The following is a 23883-nucleotide window of genomic DNA, read 5'->3' as shown; positions in this document are numbered from 1 at the left end:
TCAAAGGGCAGGCAGTCTTTTAGCCTCTGGGCATAGTTCCAAATTGCCCTCCAGAATGATTGGATTAATTCATGACTCCACCAGCAATACATTACATGCTGATATATTCTAAAAGCAGTTAGGGAGAAAATGAGACCTAGAGTCAGGAAGGAGTTTAATTCCTATCTCTGGAATATACTGTGATCTTGTCCAAATGATTTAACTAACAACCTCTCTCAATCTCAGTTTTTTTTATTTATAAAATAGGGCTAATACCTACCTCACAAAGTTGTGAGGATCAAATGACATAACATGTGTAAAGCATTTTGTAGTATAAATGCTATTATTATCTACCGTAATTTATAAAACTTCTGATTTGTTTTCTAATTGCTTTTTTAAAAAACAAAAAATGATTTAATAGAGCTATTCATGATTACTTTCTACATTATAGCTGTTTGATAGGAACTAAGTGATACTCTCCCTTAAGAATTATTAGGGTGAGGATAGCTGGGTGGCGCAGTGGATTGAGTCAGACCCAGAGATGGGAGCTCCTGGGTTCAAAGATGGCCTCAGACACTTCCCAGCTGTGTGATCCTGGGTAAGTCACTTAACCCCCATTGCCTAGCCTTTACCATTCTTCTGCCTTGGAGGCAATACATGGTTATTGATTCTAAGACTAAGACGTGTCAACTAGAAAAAAACACAGAACTATTAAATAGTCAAAAATCACTCTTTAATCAAGGGAAAAGAGGTTAGCGCTACTAATATGACTACAGAGCTGCTTTCCAAGACTGCACAGAGTCAAGAGGCCCCCACCAGCCCCTGGAAGTGCCACTGACTCAGGATGGGCTCCAAGGAACAAAAGAACTTGGGGAACCTATATACCACTCTAGATGACCTGGGGGGGTTTAGGATGAGAGGGACAGTTGATTGACTTTACAATGGTAAGAAAGGAAAATGAAGAGTTCCAGACAGAAATAAGAGTGAGGGTCTGGGGCCCTACAATGGACACAAAGGGGAAAGACTTAGCCTAGGGCTGGGTCACCTTGGTCATGGACCTTAGCCTAGGGGGAGAAACCATTGGGACAAAAGGGATGTTCAATATTGGATGGGATTAGCTGTTCCCACCCAAATTACCAGGAAGTTCGCTGTCTGATAAAGAGGGACCTTCCCTCAGGGGGAAACCTCTCCTGCGACAAGGTCAAAACCTGGGCTTTCTACACTCAAACTAAATAAACTGGGGATCTCTATATTTCCATGTTGACAGACGGAAGGTAAGGGCTATAAAAGCAAACAAATAATAAAATATAATTGGGAAAATGTTTAACAAAATTAAAAACAATTAACAAAATAAAAATATCACCTAGACAGCATTTTTGTTTCTAAGCCAAAATATGGCCAGCAAGAATCTGTTTGAGGTTATAACCAATGGCCTAGACTTCCAATATTTGAGGTGAAGGGGATTGATGTAATTCCAGTCCAATATTCCTTTTGAAAGTCATGAGGCAAGAAGCATCCCATCATAGCCTTTCCTTTTATCCACAATGGAGGATGGATCAAACCCCAGATATCTGTATGTGATAGGAAAGCCAAGCTATCTTATACGGGGTAGGTTTTTTTATTACAAGTTTGTGTTTTTTAATTGTTTATAAAATATTTTCCCATCTTTTACATATTTCATTTTCTTCAAATTTAATAAACATTTCCACTAGGTTATACAAATATTATCACTTATGCCTATTTCCATATTATTCATTTTTGCAATAGAGTAATTTGGGGGGGGGAGTATATGATTAATTTTACAGATGAAGAAACTGGGGCAGATAAGTGACTTTTCCAGGATCACAAGGTCTAGTAAATGTCTAATGCAGAATTTGAATTGTCTCCCTAACTGTTAAGTCCAGTACTCTATCTTCTTTGCAATCTAACATAGAGCAATCTTTTTGTAGGAGTCCAGGCATATAGTAATCTGAAATGAAGAGTAAACACTTAAAACACTTTCCCAAAAAAAAATCTTTCCTACCCTTCTAGAGGTATATGTGACTTGACAAAGCTGGTAACGTGAATAAAGTTCTAGATTTGGGAATTAGGAAAAACTGGGTTTAGTTCTGAACTCTTTTTTTTTTTTGCTTTTAATTTGGTCAATTTCAAACATTATTCCTTGGTTACAAAAATCATATTCTATTCCTTCCTCTCCTCCCTAGTTCTGAACTCTTGACACTTAGTTGTGCAATCCTTGGCAAATCATGTAAACTGTCAAGTCTGTCTTTTATCTGTTTAAAAACAAAACAAAACCGAGGATAATAGTACTTATCCCAGAAAGTTGTGAGAATCAAGTAAGCTAACATATGCAAAGTTCTTTTTATATGTGCTAGCTAGCTACTATCCAGAATTAACCTTTAGGAAACCTTCCTAGACTAACTTCATCTGATTGTGTGGGACTTTGTGTGTGAAAGGTGGCCACACATTAAACAAAGTTCCATATCCTTATGTGAGTTCAAGCTGTTATTTTGTATTTGAAGGACTGCTTTGGAAATGCACAAATCATTTCATTGTGCAGTTCGTCTTCCCAACTCCCTTAAAGCACCCCTAATACCTAGGACAAAGTAGTATACACAGTAAAGAAAGCATGAAAAAAATGCATACAGAATTTATTGATTGGTGTGAGAAAATAAAGCAGTATTAGAAATTTGAGTTACTAAGATTTTCCAGTCATTTAGTGGCCATTTATTAAATTAGGTGATAGATAAAATGCAATTAAGGCAATTATTCTCATAGTATACAATCATTTAGGATATGAAATATACACAAAATGTAAACAGAACTATAGTGCAAATATATAGAAACATTAAATCAAGTACAAAGGGCTATTCAAGAATCAAGGAGGGAAAGTTAATAAATTATGTGGTCCTTTTTTTTAAAGCATTTTTTAAAGAGGTTAAACAGGATAAAAAGGAGAGGAATTGTTTCCTAGGACATTTAAAGCAACAGGAATAAATAGTGAGAAAGGGAATGAAATTTAACTATAAAATCTCTTTCAAGGTTAATTTTTACTCTTCCCTACCTTCACTTGTTGGCTATTGATATTGCTGGGACACCACAATATCACTCAACTTCTTTCACATCAAAGTAAAATTGAGTAGTCATATTATTCCAGTGTTCAACATACTACCAAATAGAGTACAAGTCCTACATGAGCTTTGTAAATAGGAAATCTGTGAACCTCTATTTGACCTGTCTTCCCACCAAATATTGTAATTATATTTGCTAATAATGCTATGTTTAGTCTTGATAAGTCACTAGACACTCTTGGGTCCTTAATTCTTGAGGTGTGTGGTTCCAGCTTTTTAGTGCTACCAATGAGCTAAACCATGGTACTAAAAGATCCTAAAATAGAGCTTTTTCTCCAATTAATATAAAGAAGTTATATTTGGGTGCTTATCTTAAGAAGAGAAATGCAGAAGGTAGTCTCAGTCCAGAATTACTGTTTCTATCAAAAGTAAAAGCAGATGCTAATGGCAGATTGTTGCCTCCTATACAGACCTACCATTAATTTGTGGAATTGCCCATTATAAATAAAACAATTTCCTCCTGTTAATAGTTAGCTGGAAAAAGTATGTTTTTTCTAGATAAAGGGGTCAGAGCATAGGCTAGGAACCAGAGGCACACAGGGTAGAGGTTCTAACCTACCATAAGGTAGCATGAAAGGGATACTAGTCCTGGGGGAAAGGGGAAAGGATAACACTAGTTGCCAAACCAAATGAGACTTTTCTAAGTCCTCATCCTTATCTTTATGCAAAATCTGACCCCTATGACCACCTCCCACCCCTTAACTATTAACTTGATTCCATCCTTGCCCCACCTCCACCCCATGAACCTTTTATTCTTGGCCTCATCTATTCCCAGAACTATTGACCTATACAAATGTATCACAAATCTATCTCCACTTCTGACCATTCCCTGTATATAGCTCTTATCTGCTTGCTATGCAGTTACAACTAGACATTATAGACCAGTTCAAAACAATTCATTCCTTTTCCCCATAAAATTCACCCTTTTTCCACATTTCCATTTAATAGCACCATTATTTCCCAACTTTCTGAAGACCAGAATCTTTGGGATCATTTTTAACTTTCTCCCAACCTCCCAAATCAGTTGCCAAGTCTTATGGAGTCTACCTTTACTGCCTCTTGAATGTATTACTCTTTTCTATTAATACTGACACCAGCTTAGTTCAGGCCTCCAGTTGGACTATTTTCCAAGTTTTTAAACTGATACTGTCCTAATTTGGGGGTGCCACTGTTAGGTGTTTTCAGAGGGAGAGAGATAAAAGATCTATCATCCAAAGGCATTTGGTTGTTAGAGGGATGTGAGATACATACACAATAGAATAGAATATAGTGCAACATTTAAGAGCCAGGAAAAAAAGGTTGAAAGGTTACTCGGGCTATTCATCAACAGAAAAAAGGAATTCAAAATCCCATAGGCAATTACCATTCCAGAAGAGGTATCAGAGGAATTATCTTAGGATTCCTCAAGGAGGAGGATAGTGTGGATAAGGTTAATGGTCTTCAATGCCTGGTTAAGGAATGTGGGTTAAACATTTTCAGCCAGGGAAACAGATGAGCATAATAGGGAATAATAGTGCATTAAGAGGGTGAAAACACCTAACAGTGGCACTTAATGTGTCTACACATTAAAAAGCAGCCCTACATAAAAAGAAAACGTAGCTCCCTGTCTTGCCTATTAATGTCCTGAGCACAATTTACTAATACACAAGTACTGAAACATACTATTAACTGAGAAAGTAGGCTACCCCTCTGTCATCATCATACTTCAATCCATATTTCGATACAATATTCTTGGAGCTTAAACTATATTTATCCCCACCCTGCACAGAAAAGCAGAAACAGTTTTGTCTGGCTATCTTTTTATTCCTGCATAGTACTATTTGTAAAACACACTGGTCTGGGACCAAAGTCTCAGAAGTCATAGCATGGCAGAGAATATGCCCCAGGGAATATTAAGAATAGTAGTCCTTTCAAATTATTAGCAGCAGCTTTAGTGCAATGTGGGCTTAATCCTCACATCCACTAGAGGTGGAATGAAGAATGTGGTCTGTGGGTTAGGAATTACAATGGAATGATCCAGCTTTAGAGGGAAGGGACCAAAGGAATAAGAAAGAGAATTAGATAACATTGGGGGGAGGGGGAGGTCTAATAGGATGAGTAGATATTCCAAGGAGATGAAATACCCAGTTCTTCTATCAGGGAGCTAAGTGGCTCAGCAAGGATTAGAAGTGGTCACTATCTGGAATGAAAAGTAGGCAGCAGGGAAGGAAAGGTCAAAAAGTCTTTTCGGATGGTGGATGAATGTTTTTCACAAGAATACAGACAAATTCTTCCAACTTCTTGGCGGCCTCCTGCCCAGCCATCAGTACTTCTTCATGATTGGCAGTCTCATGGGTTTCGTAGTCCAAGATTGATTTGTTTGTAATGAGGGAGAATCCAAAGACCCGAAGGCCACAATGTCTAGCCACTATCACTTCTGGCACCGTGCTCATGCCTGTTGTGGGGAGAGAAAGAGCTGGGTCAAGACAAAGGCCTCATCACCAGTTCAGGGCTGATCAAACCCATTTTCCAAGAGAGGTCATAGTAGAGAAACTATTAGGGCCACCAACCTGGCAGGCCCCATAAAAGGGGGGCTCTTCTCTTAGGATTTTGTGATATTGCTTGAAAGGGAGTGTTCTGCTAGAGTTTGGAATTCTTGGTATAAAAATGGCTGACCCCAGTTTTTAAGTTCTAATGATCAGTAAGGGTACCATATCCTTTATGTATATGGGGGCATGTGTGGGGGTGTCTTCCCTCACTAGAATTTGAGTTCCTTTCATAGATGGGGATCTCCTTTGGAGATGAGAGGAACTTTAGAAACTACCTAATATCCATACCCCTCATTTTATAGATAAAGGAAAATGAGACCCAAAAGAGGGGAAGCAACTTGAGGGTAGTAGTAGTAAAGAGCAGAACTGAAATTGTAACCCAGTGTCTGATCCCAAATAAAAAGAATGTGTTGTGATTACAGTACCAGGCCTGGATTTTGGAGGACCTGGGAAATCTGAACTCGGACAGGTCCTAGCTTTGTGATCCTAAGCAAGTCACTTAACCCCATTCTCCTAGTCCTTGCCCTTCTATCTTTAATGTTTCTGTCTTAGAAATAACTAAGAATTCTAAAAAGAAAACTCTTTGAAGAAAGGACACACAGTAGGCTCTTAAAAATTTGTCTACAGAGGAAGCTGGCAGCCCTAGTAAGGAAGACCTGAATTCAAATATAACCTCAAGACACTAACTGAGTGACCACCAGAAAGTCACTTAACCTGTTGGCATCAATTTCAATTGTAAAATGAAGATAAGAGCACCCCACCTTGCAAGGTTGTTTTAAGGATCAAATATCTGTAAAATGCTTAGAACATTACCTAGCATATTATAGGCCCCATATATAAATCCCTTCCCTTCCTATTTATCTGTTGGTATTCCTTCAAGTGCTAGAGTGACTATAGTTGATTAAGTCTGGGGAAATTTGTTAATTTTATCCACCAAAGAGTCTTTGATAAACTAGCTTTCTTCCCAGATGAACACATATTAAACCAATAAGTATTAAGTCAAGCACTGACTTTAACATTCAAAATTTAGTTGATTAGAAAAAGTTAAGGATACTGTTATTCCCTACCCCACCCCAAATCATGCATTTATCTAAATAACTGGGTTTCCTTTTCAGCTCTTCAGGATTTTAAACTCCTGTAGGCCTCTAAGACAGAATTCTACCAAGACTCCCTACTTACCCACAGCATCAGCCCCTATTTTCTGCAGAAACCGACACTCTGCAATGGTTTCAAAGCTGGGGCCTCCCACCATAACGTATGTTCCTTCATGAAGTGGTCGTTGTTGATCCATTTTTTTCCATATACCATGGGCCTTCTCTCTCAAAATTCGATCATAAGCATCAGACATGGGAGGAAACCTTTCTCCAAATCTGAAAATGAATGGGAACCAGTCAACATCGCTTCCTTGGACCACCAAAGTGCAGAGAATGAATTTTAGCTCTATCCCCTAAGAATGAAGTCCATGTACCTTCTATCATTGGGTCCTCTGAGTGGATTTTGGCCACTGAGACCTGCCAAGTTGATATGATCTCGGATCAGCATAATATCCCCAACTTCATATTCGGGGTTCAGTCCACCAGCAGCATTGGTGACAATTAACGTATGCACATTCATAAGTTGGAAAACCCGCACAGGGAATGCCACCTGAAGAGACAAAAGGACAAACATCAGGGACCCAGGAATTCCAAAAGCCCCAAAGTGCAAGATAGCATGAGAGGTGGGGAGAAAAGGAAAGGCAAAAAAATGACTGGTCTGGCCTCTCCATTTTTTAGCCAGAGAAATTGAGGCACAAGGTGTGTTAAGTTGATTCATCTTAGGTCATACAGGGAGCACTCCAAATCCAATATTATTGCCATTGTCAAATAGATAGAAACTATGCTGTCATGGAGAGGGAGCACACTTAATCTTATAACCATGACATAGCTTTAGACACATTCTCTTCCAGCCATCCCCTAAAATCCAGACATAAAGGTACAAAACCTTCCTGATATATAAGCTCAGTCCTTTTGCCCAACTATTCTCTCAAATTCCCAGATTCTTATTATGCCAACATCTACATGCCACAAGTATCACCTAGTTACAGTAATGAGCCAATCTCTAAAGATTAATAATACATGGCTGAGGAAACAGGAACTGACCGAATAATAACCTAGTCAGAAACAAGTTTGTGTTTAATTAAATTTCTCTCCATTTCTTTTTTTTTTTAAACCCTTACCTTCCGTCTTGGAGTCAATACTGTGTATTGGCTCCAAGGCAGAACAGTGGTAAGGGCTAGGCAATGGGGGTCAAGTGACTTGCCCAGGGTCACATCTCTCCATTTCTAAAAGGAATCACCCACCTATGCCTGGGCATCAAACTTACCTTCGAGAGTGCATAGCCTTCATACATGTGGAATCGACCCTGCATAATCACACAGCATTTGTCATTTAAGTATCCAAATACCAATCGCCCTTCATGACCTGGTACTGTGTGGGGAAAAGAAAGAGAATAAGGATTAAGTCAACGGGGGTTGTTGTTTCTCATTGTCTGGTCCTCTGAAGGGACGGGAACTGAATGGTTCCTCAGGAGAAATGAAAAATATGACCTATGTACTATGCAATATCTTCCAGGATCGAGACCCCATGATGGAGGGGTAAGAATGTCTCTGGTGGAGGATGGCATTACACTGGTTCTCAGTTACCCAGCTGCCAAGCCTCAGAACTCAAGAGAGGGACAAATTGGGGCAGAAAATGAATGACCCATTGGTAAGAATAGGCCAAAGGACTAGTTTTATGGTCTCTCCTCATATGATAGCTATTATTAATCAGTCTCTTAAATGCCACTTCTAATAAAAAGTAGCCACCTACATATCTGGGAATAAAATGGCCCAGGAGTTGGGATATACTCAGAAGGGGGTTTAGAAGTGAGATTAAGGCTTCTACTTAGAGGTGGAGGTTGAGGAAAAGGTGGGTAATGATATGGAGGGAAAAGAGTACCAATAAACTTTATTTTTTTAACTCAAGAGGGGAAAAGTTTAGAAGGGAAAGTAAAGAGCAATTGTTACTATTTACTGTAAATTAGTAATAGATAGATAAATTCAGTGGATTGAGGACCATGCCCAAAGATGGGAGGGTCCTGGGTTCAAATCAGATCAAAATATTTCTTAGCTGTATGGCCCTGAGGAAATCATTTAACCCCATTGCTTAGGCCCATACCATTTAAAAAAATAAAAATAAAGCCTGGCTCTTAATCCACTAAATCCATCTACCTGCTGTAAGAGGGACTGGACTTAATCTGCCAGCAAAAAAGAGAGAAGCACTTATACTGCCCATAAACTCAGTTTCTAATCCCCTTTTCTTACTTTCTCGGTATGCTGAAATATCTATTTGATAATGATTGTTAAGTTCACAAAAAAGATTTTTTTTAGTTGGGATAGGGCCATTTTGAAAAAGCAACACAAAGACTAGTCAGCCAGTACCCAAGTAGGGCAGAAGTAGATAACCAGTGGCACTCACATAGTTTATGAGAAAAAAAATGAGAGCTAACTTTATTGTCCATATTAGTGGCTTAAAGCCAGAGCTAAATCTTTTGGATATCCTAAACAGCTGTAGAGATAGGAAGCTATATGCCTCCAGGGCCTACGACTAAGGCAAAAGAGAATAACAGAGCCAGGCTAGAGTACATTAGAAGGGAAGATAATTTAGGAATGGATGATTTATATGGGCATTAAGCAAGAAGTCAAATATGCATGGAAACAGATGCCTTGCATTGGTGGCAATGTTTTCTTTCTGACATGTGGGAACTGAGCTCTATCACACCAGGTTCCCCAGAACCTGGCAATAATCTCTCCTAATTTTGATAGGCGTTTGTGGTCTCTTTGATACTTTTTTAGATTAGAGGATTAGAAAACAGTAATCTAATATTGGAATCTTAAGGACTTGCCTCTAGTTTTTAGGAAAACATTTTTTCCCCATACTTTTAGATTTTTTTCCTCCACATCTCACCCAGTTTCCCAGAACAAGTTCTCTGCTCCTCAATGTACCAGTACCAGTTTAATCAGTACCTGTGCTCTGAGGGAAGTTGGGTATCTCACTGTAGTCAAAGGCCTGCAATTGGGTCACTTTATTTGCCAACCCCCCCAATCCAGAACCGCAGATCACTGCTATTTGGGGCCGATGTTCAGTGAGGGATAAAAGCCACTCAGCTGTTTTCTTATAATCCTCATACTTGTACCTGGGAAAGAAAAAAGACATTAAATAAACTGAAAGGGGCAATGAAAATTAAAGAAAGGAGAGCCTAATTAATATGCAAAGATGGGGAAATCTTCTTGAATCAAGCATTCATTAACAAAGGGGGGGGTAGGGAAAGCAGAGGGATCAGAAACAAAGTCTTATTGCTTCAGCTCTTCTACCTATCAGTTATTCAGAATGCCCAAGACGACTTTGTCTTGGGGAAGGAATTGAGTTTTAGCACTGGGGACCAGAGCTCTTGCCAAAAAACACAGAAATTACTGGTCATTTAGGAGTCCACAGAAGAACTCTAGGACCAGGGTTGTGGTTCCTAGTTGTAGTGATATTCAGCAAATCACTCAAACTATCTCATTTTTCTTCAATTATAAGAGTTATAATATCTGCCATAATTCCCAACAGAAATTGATTGAAGTTATATTAATGTGAAAGTGAGAAAAGCACTAAGCAGGTTTTTTTTTTTAATTCATTTGTGTGCCCACCAATTCTTCCTTTTCTTAAAAAGGAAAAAAAAAAAGTCACCAAGAAACTAGATAAGCTTTTCCCTTGAACTAGAGTGCCCTTTAGCTAAAGTTAACCTCAGAAAGCACCACCACAAAAAGTATTACTTTCACATAGACACACACACACCAGCCAGGCATCACTTACCCTCTCTAGGCCTCAAGTTTCTTCTTTTTGTAAAATCATGGGGTTGAACTAGATTAGATGGCTTCTGAGGTCCCTGCCCACTCTGAGATCTAGGAGCCTATGAACCCTCAGAGAAGTAGCAAGCATATCTTCTCTAGTCAGTAGCAATCTAGAAAGCCTCCAGTCCAAGTTCTGCTTTCTCCCTATCATCTTCTCCAGGCCACAACAGGAGGTAAAGTGGTGAAAAAGGAAAGGGAGGGAAAGTACTCTAAGCAGCAACAACCAACAAAGTCTCCAGAGAATTATCTAATTCAAAATTAGAACCCAGGAAACTGGAGCAATGACTTCATGGTCCTGATAGCTTTGGAAAGGAACTGGACAGTAAAGAATGGTCCAAAAGGGTAAGAAAGGAAGGACTGATCAAGATCTTTGCTGAAACCCAGACGCCATGGAGTGGTACTTGAAGAGCTAATAGAGAAAGAAAAAAAAAGCTATATATCAAAAGTGATGTGAAGAGAAAAGGGTGGAGTATTTCAAATAAGCCACTAGGGGCTAAAGTCTCCCAGAAACTGGTTGAATGATAGTATCATAAGTTCAGGACTAGAAGGGCCTTTCAGTTAGTTTCTCATTGCACAAACCAAGGTGGTTCTCACAGGAAGCAAGAGGGTAGAGAAAATGCAGGATATATCTTTTCCAAATCCATCCTTCTTTCCACCACTGAGTGCTCCATTGGCAAAAGCTCAGGACCCCAGAGCCAAAAACCTCAACTCATTTCCTTCTCAAAGGAAGGGAGGAGGCACACCGGCATTCAAATTCAGTGGAGGGGAGAAGAGCCGGAAGAAAAGTGACTCAGCAGCCCACCCCCTACTCCTACCCCTCAGATTTTCCATTTGTAAATGAATTGCCTTTGATGTTTCCCAGATCCTGGAGATTCTCTAGTCCAGCCTCCAACGTGTCCAAGAGACCCATTTCCTGTCCCCTTTCTTGGGTAGCCAGGTTCCTGTCTCCCACTTTCCTTCCAGTGGGCCCCTAGCCTCAAAATACAAAGGAAACCTCTCCCCTCCAAAAGGTCTCTCCTGCTACTAGTTTCCTGGGATACATCACAGAGAAGTCTGGAGCCTCTTCTCCAAGGGGGCACCTCGATCCCCGGGGTCTTTAGACACTGTGAAGGCCTCAACATGACTTATTTTATGCCCGGAGATGTAAGAACAGACACGGTCATAATGGTGGGAAGGGAGTGTGGATGGGTGTGCCTGGGCACAGGGTTGGAACAGGTAAAGTTAACTCCTAATTTGGACAGAGATTAGTGCAAGGCTAAACTTCCTACATTTAAATGTCTGTTCCCTGACTCCCAGTCCCATCTCAGAAGCCCCACTCCCCACCCACATCTCCCCATCCCCAGCTCCACACGCTGGAGAGAAGGTGGGAGCACAAAGCTCCACATCCCCTCAGGGATCTGTCCCTTTGCTGCTGGGCCCAGTGCCAGGCCTCGGTTGTGCCATGCTCCACCCTCACCACGTACGTACTGACTTGCAAGGGCTCCTCTCTGTCCCTGGATCAGTTCCATCCAGCCTCTCAAGTCTCCCTGGCACCTATTTCCCCTCCCCTGCCTTCCTGGGGAGCTCTAGGGTGGACTCACTCATTCTCCATGGCTCCCTCGTGGTGTCCTGCTCCACTCGGCTTCTGCCTACTCTCCTCGGCTCCGCTCCACTAAGCTCCGAATGCCCCAGTCAGCTAGGAGTTGCACATAATTCACTTGCTCGTGGCTTTAAGCCCCAGCCCTTAAGGTCCCCAGCCAATGGCTGTTGCAAACGCAAGAGCTGGCTGTCTCCTTGGAGACCAAGCTTGATTCAATCACTAGGCCAAGTATAACGTCCCGGTGTTTGTTTGGAAGGGGAGGAGGGGAGGAAGGGAGAAGAACCTGGAAGGAATAAATGAATTGACTTTTATCAAGATGGTTAAAGAAATAGAAAGTACTTCCCTTTTTTGTCCTGCGGGGCAATAATCTGGCAGCTGGCCTTTCTTCCCTTTTAACCTGAGTGCAGAAAGTTTATAGCTCCGTCATGATCTGTCATGCATTCATTTTTATAAGATTTGAACATTAGAAGAGAGCTGAGTCTAGGGAGGTGGCCTATGCCTGGCCAGCACCTAGGAGAGGCCAAGATTCCCTGTGAGGTCCAGCCTCAATTCGAGACCAAATTCAGTCTCTGTGGAACATCACAAACCACTCATTCTGTCAATAACTACCAGAGTGACTTTGGGCAAGTCACCTGGATGCACCCAAGTTTCTTCATTTGTAAAATAAAGGGGAGAGTTGCACTAAGTGACTTCTAATGCCCTTCCAACTCTAAATCATAACTAGCCCTGTAAGAGATGGGCATGTCAGTCAACAAGCATTTATTAAATGTTTACTAAATGCCAAACACCAGGTTAAACAATTGAGGAAAAAATAAGGTCCCTCCCCTCAAGTGGTTCAAAATCTAATGGGGAGGGGGGGACTAGTTTGCATATTTAAGATACAAGTAATGTAAATGAAAAGATTATCTAGGAGAGAAGACTCTAGTATAGGGAAGGGGAGGGGAATGAATGTATTGGAGTAGGGAAGAGACTGGAAGCAAGGTGCTAACCCCAAAGGCTGTTGCAATAATATAGGTGATGAGATGAGGTTCTCTACCCAAGTAGTGACTAAATGAATGAAGAGAATGGGTTGCAGAAGAGTGAGGTTGTGAGGGTAGAAATGATGAGACCTGACCATAGGTGAGGTATATGGGTTGCGCACAAGTGATTCCAGCCTGGGTGAAGAAGGAGAGTGCCCTCCACAATCCAAGGAAAGTCAGGAAGAGGGAAGTTTGTGAGAGTAAAGATAAGAATTCTGCTTTGGGCATGTTGAGTTTGAGATGCCCACAAAACACTGCTGAACTGGAGCACCTGAGAGACTAGAGTTGCTATGAATGACCTCATAGACTTAATAATTAAATCCGTGGGAGTGGAGATCACCACATGAGATAGTATGGAGAGAAAAGAGAAAAGGGCCCTAGGATAGACCCTTGGGGGGACATCCAGAGTTTGTAATTAATAGATGTGAACTAGATGTAGATCCAGATCCTGCAAAGGAAACTGGGAGTGAGCACTCTCCTATGAGATGGGAAAGGGGGGAAAAATCCCACAAAGTAGACTACCCATACCTAATACTCCACAACTATGACAAGATGCACATCCTAATGACATAAAGGGTTGTGGGTGTAAAGGGGGGCAAGGGAGACTAAGGATTCTAGGATCCATATCCAGACTATGTAGGATAAGAATAGGAAAATGGAGAGAGGCCTGCGGACCAGGATGTCTGTTTCTTTACAGAATTAGAAATATGAAAAACATGTAATGGTAGGAGATGTGTGTGAATAGAAAATCACTGGTTCTGGTTTTGATTCCTAATTCTGGAGAGAGGACCCTGACCTAGAATTAGAGTTCCTTAATTGGAAGTACCAGTTTTATCCTTGCTCTGATATCCTCACCCACAATGATTCACACCTACTTACCTACATGTTGTTTAAAACTCATCCTTCACAACTCCTAAAACCTTAAGGTTATACCCTTTGTTTTCTCTAATCTCATCACCCAGAACACCATTTTCCTTTCCTGGACCCAAAATTGTATTTTTGCCTCATACTGTTGCTGATACTTCTGTGTACAATCCTGTCTCCACCTCATCTGTCTCCAAACCCATTCTCAGCCTGTTAGGTTCCTGGCCTCTCTTTGTTTCTACCCTTACTCTCATTTCCATTCCTTTCTCTTTTGTTCATTCCTATCTTTATGCTAGTCCTTGAATACAATTTGTCTAATCATATCTCTTTATTTCTCCATAGGCATTAGGCACTTTATCAATTCTCATTCCTCACACTGTTGGCCTATATCAATCTCTCTTTCCCTCCTTTAATGGAAGCTCTTGGCTTAGCATATTGGCCAGAATAGAATACTGAAAATGTCTAGACATTTGTGACATCTTCTCCTGTGAGTTTACCACCCAAACTCCTTCCTACAAGAAGTAATTAGAAACCACTTCTCTGGGAAGTCTCTTGCTTCTGGCCAGAATTCAAAAACCAAACAATCACTCTCATTAGGTTAATTATACCTTATATTACCTTTTACTACCCTTCTTTCTTGAAGCATTGTCTGCACACCATATGCTGCCTCATCTTTCTCTAGACAGAAAAGGAACAAAAAGGGACAGAGAGAGGGACAAGGTCTTAGTAATCCACTTTTTCAAACTCAGTGTAGAGAGAGTCCTCAGAGATCATGGCTTCTAACCTTGTGAATCATTGATATTCCTAGAAGTGGTCCTCTAAGGTTTTTTTTTTTTTAATTACAATTTAAAGTTTTTTTTGTTTTTTTCATTTTTTTTTACAGTTTCTAGAGAAGGGATTCCTCTTTCCTCCTCTCACTTTATATTCTACTCATGGAATCTAAAAGCCCCCAATCTTGTAGCCTAGAAAGATTTAAATCTGAGGCTTTCACCTTGTCACATGAGAGTTCCTCACCTTGTCACATGAGAGTTCCTCCCTGAGGGAAAGTCCTACTTCACCAGTCTCAGACCTTGAGTTAGTTCTGAGTGGGGATGACTAATCCATCAGATGTCTCCTTTTTGCCTTAGAAGAGTCTCACATTCCCCTTTCAAGGATCAAACTAGGGACCTTGGGTTTATGAGACTGATGGGCTACCTACTGAGCTATAACTCAAGATCTATTGTTAGTTTGAGACTGGTGAAGTAGGACTTTCCCTTAGGGAGGAACTCTCTTGTGACAAGGTGAAAGCCTCAGGTTTAAATCTTTCTAGGCTACAAGTTTGAGGGCTTCTAGAGTCTATGTTGACAATATTAAGGTTCTCTTTTCAAATCATGCCTCACCAATCCCTGACCTATTCCAAGCCCCTTTTCTATCATATGTGTCACTTCTATCGCTCTGTTTAAGAGTTTTGGATCCCTGCCTAAGCCACCACTTGCATGGGAGAAGGGGATAAATGTTGGAGAATGTCCTGAAAAGCTGTTATACTCCAGAAAAGACACCAAAATATATCTCCAGACTGATTGCACACCCCAACAGCTAACAGGAAGAGACCTGGCACAAATAGTGGGCTATGAGGTAAAAGAGTCAAATGTGGCAAAGTTTTAGTGCAAAAACAGCTTCCTGAGATTGGAAAGTGCAGGGCCATGTTATACCATGTCATTTCTGCTGCTGCAGCTGCATTTTAATACCCTCACTGGATATACACCTGCAGTTTTTAGTCATGTCTAGGGGTGCTAGGAGGAAAGTAATTAAGAATGGACATTGGGTGTGTTATTTTTATTTTCTCATGATCCAAGAGAGAAGAAATGATAGCAAGTGGGATTTGGTGACAGCAAAATCTCACAAGGGAGATTTTGAAGGAAGAAGGGAAGTAATCAGTGTATCTGGAATGAATATAATAGAAGCTATGAGAGAGGAAGGAGATATGTGGGAAGCACCATAGCTACTTCCTCATGGATCAAGAAAGTGTACTTTCCTTATGCTTCCCACCAAATGCACAGTCTACTCATTTTCCAACTCATCTTTCATTGCTTTACCAAAGATAGGAGTCTGGCCTTGTAGTTCTTTACTGCATCCCCTCCCCATACCACCCCCATTCTCAATCTTGCAATTCCCTGAATGACAGAATCCAGTAGAATATTAAATCCTAGAAGGATAGACTGTTGCATTGTATTTGTATCTCTCCAGTGCCTATTATAGCACCTTACAGTTAATTAATAATCAATTTTTAATTATGTGTTGAATAGAGTAGAATGCAATCTTAAAATGCTAAAATTGGAAGAGATCTTTTGGGTTCCCTAGTCTAGAGAAGCCAAACTCTCCCTGTCCACATGAAGCCATCAAAAGTCCTCAGCACAAAAACAGATTAAAATGTAATTGAGAAATGTTTAATAAAATAAATAAAAATACAATATAATGCTTACTTGTGGCTTTCTAAATCATTATGTAACCTGCAGGGAATCATTTCCATTTGAGTTTGACATTACTGAATTTAGTTTTCCTTAGATCTATTTTCTTTCTTCTTAAGTAAACTAATCCAGATAAGAAGGCTGATCTTTATAATCACACTTTAATGGTACAGATTCCAAAAGCTAAAATTGCTATACAGATAAAAGGTTCTTAATACAGCATTGTTCTTTTTAAGGCAAAGTTGTCCTAAATTGGGTCAGATTGGTATAAAGAGGTCTTACAGTTTCTAGTTTCTGTGCCTTTGTTTATAGCCTTCTTATCTAGAATGTCCTTATTCCTTTCCATCTGTTCAAATGTTCCCCATCCTTGAGCCACTTGCAATACTAAATTCTCTATGGTAAACTTTGTTTGCAACTAACTTTCCCATCCTATCCCTTTGAATGTTTTTATCATGTCCTTTCTGTAAATTTGGTATATTTCAGTGTCTTAGTATAATTTGGTATTAATAATCCTTGCTCTGTTTTTGTTTTTAACTTTCCAGAAGATTCTGGCTTGTCTGAACTGGAATATAAACTCAGGTGGCAGCTTCCTGTGATTGGAAAGTTCTCCTACCTACTGCAGGACCATGTTATACAATGTCATTTCTGTTGCTGCTACTGCATTTTGGTCCCCTTACTTGGTACACAGTCCCCTTACTTGGTACACATGTACACAGTTGCATTTATTAAGATACTTCTAAAATATCCAGTAAATATTAATTCATTTAATTGTTGAAGCTGATCTTCAACTGTTGAACTGTCATCTCCTCCATGAAAACTTGCCTGCTGACTCAGTCAAAAGTAATCTCTGATTCCCATTGCTCTTTGTTCCACTCTAAAGTACCTTTATCACATATCTATGGAAGAAATCTCATCAATTTTATGAGTCTACAGAATCTTTCTATAAAGAGACCTGCCCTTTGTACCTTGTTACCAGGACAAAGAGAACTTCTCATTTAATGCAGTTTTGACTGAGACACTCAGGACTTTTTGTATCTGGGTTAGGGTTATAACATCAAAAATTCAGCCTAAATTAAAAAGCACCTCTCCTGTGGGATGAGAGAGTGAGAAGGGACCTTTAAGGAGACTACCTATCCTCTCACACCCTCCATAGGAAAAGCTTTTGATAGCTTCCTATTTAAAGGAATCTTAGCACCTAGTTATCAATCAAACAGGGCAGCTTGTGGATAGAATGTCAGGCCTGGAGTCAGGAAGATTCATCTAAATCTGGCCTCTAACACTTACTAGCTTTGTGATTCTGAGCATGTGATTTATTTCTGTTTGCCTCAGTTTCCTTATCTGTAAAATGAACTGGAGAAAGAAATGGCAAATCACTGGGAAGTTACTACTTTCTGCCAAGAAAAACCTAAATGAAGTCAAGAAGAATCAAATATGGCTGAGAACAACTGAATAACTAACCAATAGTAATAATAATAATAGCTAACATTTATAAAGTACTATGTGCTAGACACAGTGCTAAGCATTTTACAATCATTTGATCCTTGTAATATTTCATTTGCTCCTTGTAATAACCCCGGGGTATAGGTACTATTATTATCCCCTTTGTAATTCCCATTTCACAGAGACTAAAGTTAAGTGATTTTTTTCCCAGGGTCACAAAGGTAGAAAGGCCTAGGACAGAATTTAAACTTGCACCTAATGTCTGACAGTTACTATGCTGGGCTTTGGAAATACAAAAATAAAAGTGAAACAGTTCCAACTCTCTAGAAGATAGGTTGTTTCTTCATACTTGACATGCAAGAAGGCAGAATCCTAAGGGTAAAGGTAGAAGAAATGAACAGGTATGGTATTATAAAAAGGGAATTTAATTTGGAGTCAGAGGACCTGGTTTCAAATCTTACTTTGATGCTTAATGGCTATGTGAACTTGGACAAATTTTTTATCTTTGACCTCACTTTCCACAAATGTAAAGTAGGACTAGATGGCCTCTAGAACTAGATTCTTTGGGGGAAAGAAAAAGGGCCTATAGCATTCCCCCCATTCCCCAAATCAACTTCTGGGTGTAGCAGGATGGGACTCTAAGGATCATCTAGTCCAACTTAGTTTTATACATGAGGTAATCTAGTCCCCAGAAAGAGGAATGCCCTACGGAGAAGGCTCATTTATTTCTTACTAAAATTAAGCTGAGGTTAAGTCAGATCATGAAGCCCACAAACTAGTCAAAAACTATAGCTATTAAACTTGTTCAAACCCACTCATTTTACAGAAGAAACAGAGATCTAGGTTTGAATGGGAAGAGGGACTAGAACCCAGTTATCCAGCTTCTCAGTCCAGTACTCCTTTCTGACAAGTTTTGAAACCTAGACTCTCAGATGCAAGAAGTGCTGATTCCTATTCTCTAGACTAAGACAAACAGTTAAGCAATAACAGTGTCCCATAGTCATTCCTTATACCTTGGCTCTAAGCTCACCCCTACCTCCATCCCCCTCATATAATCATTCCACTCCAGGGGAAAAACTTAAGCAGCTTTAGAAGGCAAAACTGAAGGAAAGAATGCAAATAAGGGATGAGAGAGACAGCAGAAACTGAGGTAAGGATAATTTTCCCAATCTAGCTCCCATCCCACCTGAAATGACCTTTCCTAGGGCAAAAAATGCTGAAAAGTAGAGAAAGAATTCCTAGCCCAAGGGAAGTATTTCCTCCTTTCTAGGACAACCAGGTTCCAGGAATCTTTGTTTCTTCCTCTCCCTTCCTCTCCATCTTCTTTCTTTCTTTTCCTTCCTTCCTTCCTTCCTTCCTTCCTTCCTTCCTTCCTTCCTTCCTTCCTTCCTTCCTTCCTTCCTTCCTTCCTTCCTTTCTCTTTCTTTCTTTCTTTCTTTCTTTCTTTCTTTCTTTCTTTCTTTCTTTCTTTCTTTCTTTCTTTCTTTCTTTCTTTCCTTCTTTCTTTCTTTCTTTCTTTCTTTCTTTCTTTCTTTCTTTCTTTCTTTCTTTCTTTCTTTCTTTCTTTCTTTCTTTCTTTCTTCTCTTCCTTCCTTCTCTTCCTTCCTTCCTTTTTCCCTTCCAATTACATTTTTTTAAAACCCCATACCTCCCATCTTAGAATCAATACTGTGTATTGGTTCTGAGGCAGAAGAGCAGTAAGGACTAGGCAATGGGGGTTAAGTGACTTGCTAGGAAGTGTCTGAGGTCAAATATGAACCCAGGACCTCCCATCTCTGGGCCTGACTCTCAATCCACTGAGCTACCGAGTTGCCCACCCCCTTTCCCCCATTACATTTAAATTTTTTTTCAACATTCAGAGGTTTTTTTTTTAATTTTGAGTTCCAAATTCTGTCATTCTCCACCTCCACCCCCCAATGCTAAACAGTTTAATATAAATTTTACATGTGCAGTCATATAAAACATTTCCATATGAATCATTTTCTGGAAAACTCAGACAAAAAAATGAAGAAAGTAAATATAGTATGCTTCAGTCTGCATTCAGACTCCATTAGTTCTTTCTCTGGAAGTAGATGGCGTTTTTCATCATGAGTCCTTTGGGATTGACTTGGATCATTGTATCACTGACAAAAGCTAGGTCATTCATAGTTGATCTTCATATAGTATTGCTGCTAAGCCTCTCCACATTTTTTTTTTAATCTTTACCTTCTGCCTTAGAATCAATTGTATTGGTTCTAAAGCAGAAGAGTGGTAAGGGTTAGGCACTGGGGGTTAAGTGACTTGCCCAGGGTCACACAGCTAGGACTAGGAAGTATTTGAGGCCAAATGTGAATCTAGTACCTCCTGTCTATAGGCCTGGTTCTCAATCCATTAAGTCACCCAGCTGCCCCCTCCTCTCCACATTTTTAACCTAGTCTTTCTTCCCAAACCAGGGACTACAGTCCTCAGCACAGTTTGAGAATAACAATAACTAAAATTTATATAGCATGTTAGAGTTTACAACATGTTTTCTATATCTTATTGGATTCTCATAATCCATTTTATTGATGACAAAATTATGGAAGTAAGCAGTGATAAAAGCAGTACCCTCATGGTCTAGAATCTTGTATTTTTTACCAGTTAGCACTAGTTAAGCATAAATGACAAAATCAGTATTACTAATCATTTAACTTGTGCATTATTAATCACCTGTGCTGGTCTTATATTGTTCTGTACTTAGATTAAGTTCTGTATTGCTAGACATTATTAATCACCTTTAGTGGTCTTATACTATATACTGTATCATCCCAATGTTCCCCACCTAGATAAAGGCATTCCAGGAGGGTAGGGAGACTCCTAAGTTGACAAATGATGGCAAGTGGGACAATGGAGGGAACATATGACATGCTACATAAAGACTCTGGCAGGCCAGGGTTATCACTCTGTCAATGTGGACTGAAGTGGATTGTTAAGCCTGAGATTCTCCTCAGGGTGGATTCTCACAGGAACAGGGTCAAACTTGAGACTTTCACCTTTAAGCTAAGTAAACTGGGCATCACAAAATCTTTCTAAACTACAAGTTTGGGGACTTCTAGATTCCATGTTGACTCTAACTCTAACTTGCATATGCCCCTTATTCCCATTTTGATGTCCTTAAATTTACCTGTGATGTGTGTGTCAGACTTCCAAACTCCCCTCTATCTGCATTTCTCTCTTCCTCTATGTCCATTTCCCAGGATTTTCTGCCTAGAATGCCCGAGAACACTCAGGGTAAACTCTTCTGTGGAAAGATGGAGATTTCCCTAGAAGGGGACAAGTCCTCAAATCCTTAATAAACATGTAAAACCCGATCCATAGGAATAGCTATTCCATGAGCCTAGGCTATTTCACTGCCTTAAAGCTCTTCTTTCAATAAACACTTTCATGCCTCTGGACTGAATGGAGTTTTGAGCCTCCGGTTCTTTGGGTGAGATCCTGCTACAAACTTTGGTGTGTTTTCTCACAACAGAAACTTAGGTTCTCAGAGCTAGTACGTTTGTAAGAAGTCTTCTTTACTCCAAGTGTAATATTTTCTCCACTATGCCATCTAGCTGCCATAGATGAAGCTTCAGAAGCCAAAACTTTGGGAAGAAAAGAAAAGAATAATGAGGTAGACACATTCTCAGGAAAGCACAGGTATCCAGCTGGGATGGAATTGCTATGTCTCTTCCCCCAGTTTTAGTCTCTGAGTTTGGAATTCCACTTGCTTTGGAGTTTTTTGTGAAGGAGTTGTCTTTGAAAATTCCTTTTAGGCAGAGGTGAACAGCTCATTCACTGTGCTTCTCTGGGAAAGGGAAGGAATTAAAACTCATACATAGTAGGTACTTAATACATTGTTGAATAAGTGAAAATGAAGAGCATTTGAATAATGAGATCTTTCCCTGTTTTGTGATTATAGTAAGGGTTCAGAGGACATGTACAGAATAGCAATATTAGAAATAGATGTGAGAAAGAGATTCCTTGTTAATCAGAAATTTTAGACAATGGAATGGGAAAGTGAAGGAGACATCTATCTTTCACCAGCAAAATTATTTTAGCATTGATTAGATTATTCATTCATTTATTGGGTGCTAAATAAATATTCCCCTAGAAGAATCAAGGCTTCTTGAGACTAGGGCCTATTTCTTCTTCTTCTTCTTCTTTTTTTTTTTAATATTTGAATGATCCATTGATGATTTATGATACTCAAGTACCAAAAGGATCTTGTTATAAGTCCACCTAGGGTCTATAACACAGATTATAGATACTGATATTACTGCCAGGGGAGAGAAAAATCATTTAGCTCCTATTATTTGTCCAGCACTACACTAAATACAAATATTGTCTCATCTGATTTTTACAACCCTGGAAGGTAAGTGCTATTATTAGCCCCATTTTACAATGGAAGAAACTGAGGCATAGTTTCAGTGACTTATCATAAATAAGTGTCTGAGGCTGGACTTGAATCTAGCTGCCTCTACTGGAGCCTAGAGTATTTTCCAGTGCTCTTTAGTCTCTTGATTGTTGTGTTTCCATTCACAGCCCCCCTCCCCAACACCCCCAATCCATTCCTCACAATGCTGCCAAAATTATTCCTTAAAGGTCAGGTCTAACAAAGTTAGTGCTATACTCAAAATCTTTTGTGGCTCCCTATGGCCTCTAGGACAAAATATAAACTCAGCAGTTTGGCATTTAAAATCCAACACAGTAGGGCTCCAATGCATATTTTCAGCTTTGCAAATGACACAAAGAAAGAGTAGCTTTCCTCTACAAATTTCCATTCTAATTCAGAGGGCCTGTTTAGCACAGTGTCCAGCACCTGGTAGCCACTTAATAAATGCTTGTTGACTTGATTTACTTATTTTTTTGACTTCTAGTATTACTTTTTCTAGCTGGAAGGGGGGGGTGAAACATGAGAAATTTTAATTAGATGATCTATAAAGTCTGTTTTAACTTCTAATCCTAAAAATGATTTCTTAACTATTGAAACTATGCTTAAAAGTTCAGTTCAAATGCTCACTCCTCTAGGAACTCTAACCTTATCTTAGATCTATAGCTGAAAGAGATCTTAAGAGTCCATCTAGTTAAAAACCTTTATTTTACATACAAGAAAACTGAGGCTGAGGGTGATTACTTATACAAGGTTATATAAAGGAAAGATTTAAAGCTAACACCTTTGCCCCCATAGCCAGCTTTTGTTCCACTGTACTGCATAAATTTTCTCTAAACCACACTTGATAAGCACTAGACGTTCCTCAACTCAATCAACACATATTTTGGTTTTTTGTGCACATGACAAGGAACAGTAATTCAAAAAACTCTTGGTAATCACACATTTGATAGACCACAATCAATCAATTTATTAAACTCTTACTATAGACCAATCACTCTGCACATCTATGAGTAGAGATACAAAAAGTAAAGCTATCCCTGCCCTCCCATTTGCAAATTCAGCTAGAGAAACAACAGGTTGAGAAAGTGAAAGGAATATTGACTATAATAATTAGTTGCATTTGCTCAAAACTCCATCTTCCAGGAATTTCTGATACATAACATTAATCCTTTGCAACTATAAACTAAACTGGAGAAATGGGGCCCCAACAACTGACTACTGCCTTAACTGCAGCAAAAGGGCCTGAACTGGGAACCTTTCTGATAAAGCGATCATCTCTTTGGGAGGGGGCTCTAGAGATTTCCAGATAAGATAACTTATCAGCCTTATCTCCTTCAGACCCCAAAAGTCACTCCAAGGACTTAGTCAAGAATTTGCTGTTAATTTGTCTCTCAAGCAATAGTTTTGGGTTACGCCCCCCCCCCCCCCCATCGTTCAAACAATAAAATCTGGGTAATTTCTATATCTAATGAGCCTTGTCGCATTCATGCTCTTCTTCTGAGAATACATTAAAATACTCGTTGCTTCTTCCTCGGTTTCTCACTCACTCGGTTTCTCTACTCTGGACAGGAGAGGTCAGACAACTCAGGAATAT

The 23883-nt window shown here is 39.7% G+C and overlaps 1 protein-coding gene across 1 annotated transcript; it reads right to left on the bottom strand.

Annotated features, from left to right (window-relative positions):
• Positions 1-2613: 2613 nt before the first annotated feature.
• Positions 2614-12295, bottom strand: PNP (purine nucleoside phosphorylase). The gene is made up of 6 exons (XM_001379239.4): positions 12131-12295; positions 9681-9850; positions 8000-8103; positions 7107-7282; positions 6818-7008; positions 2614-5544 (listed from the first exon to the last, which is right to left on the bottom strand). Exons 1-6 carry the CDS (start codon positions 12139-12141, stop codon positions 5324-5326), a joined length of 873 nt encoding a protein of 290 aa, XP_001379276.1. The 5' UTR covers positions 12142-12295; the 3' UTR covers positions 2614-5323.
• Positions 12296-23883: the final 11588 nt, after the last annotated feature.

Source organism: Monodelphis domestica, chromosome 1 (genome assembly GCF_027887165.1).
Source record: "Monodelphis domestica isolate mMonDom1 chromosome 1, mMonDom1.pri, whole genome shotgun sequence".
Classification (NCBI taxonomy): domain Eukaryota; kingdom Metazoa; phylum Chordata; class Mammalia; order Didelphimorphia; family Didelphidae; genus Monodelphis; species Monodelphis domestica.
The sequence above is the reverse complement of the archived record's forward strand: the minus strand, read 5'-3'. Positions and strand labels throughout refer to the sequence as shown.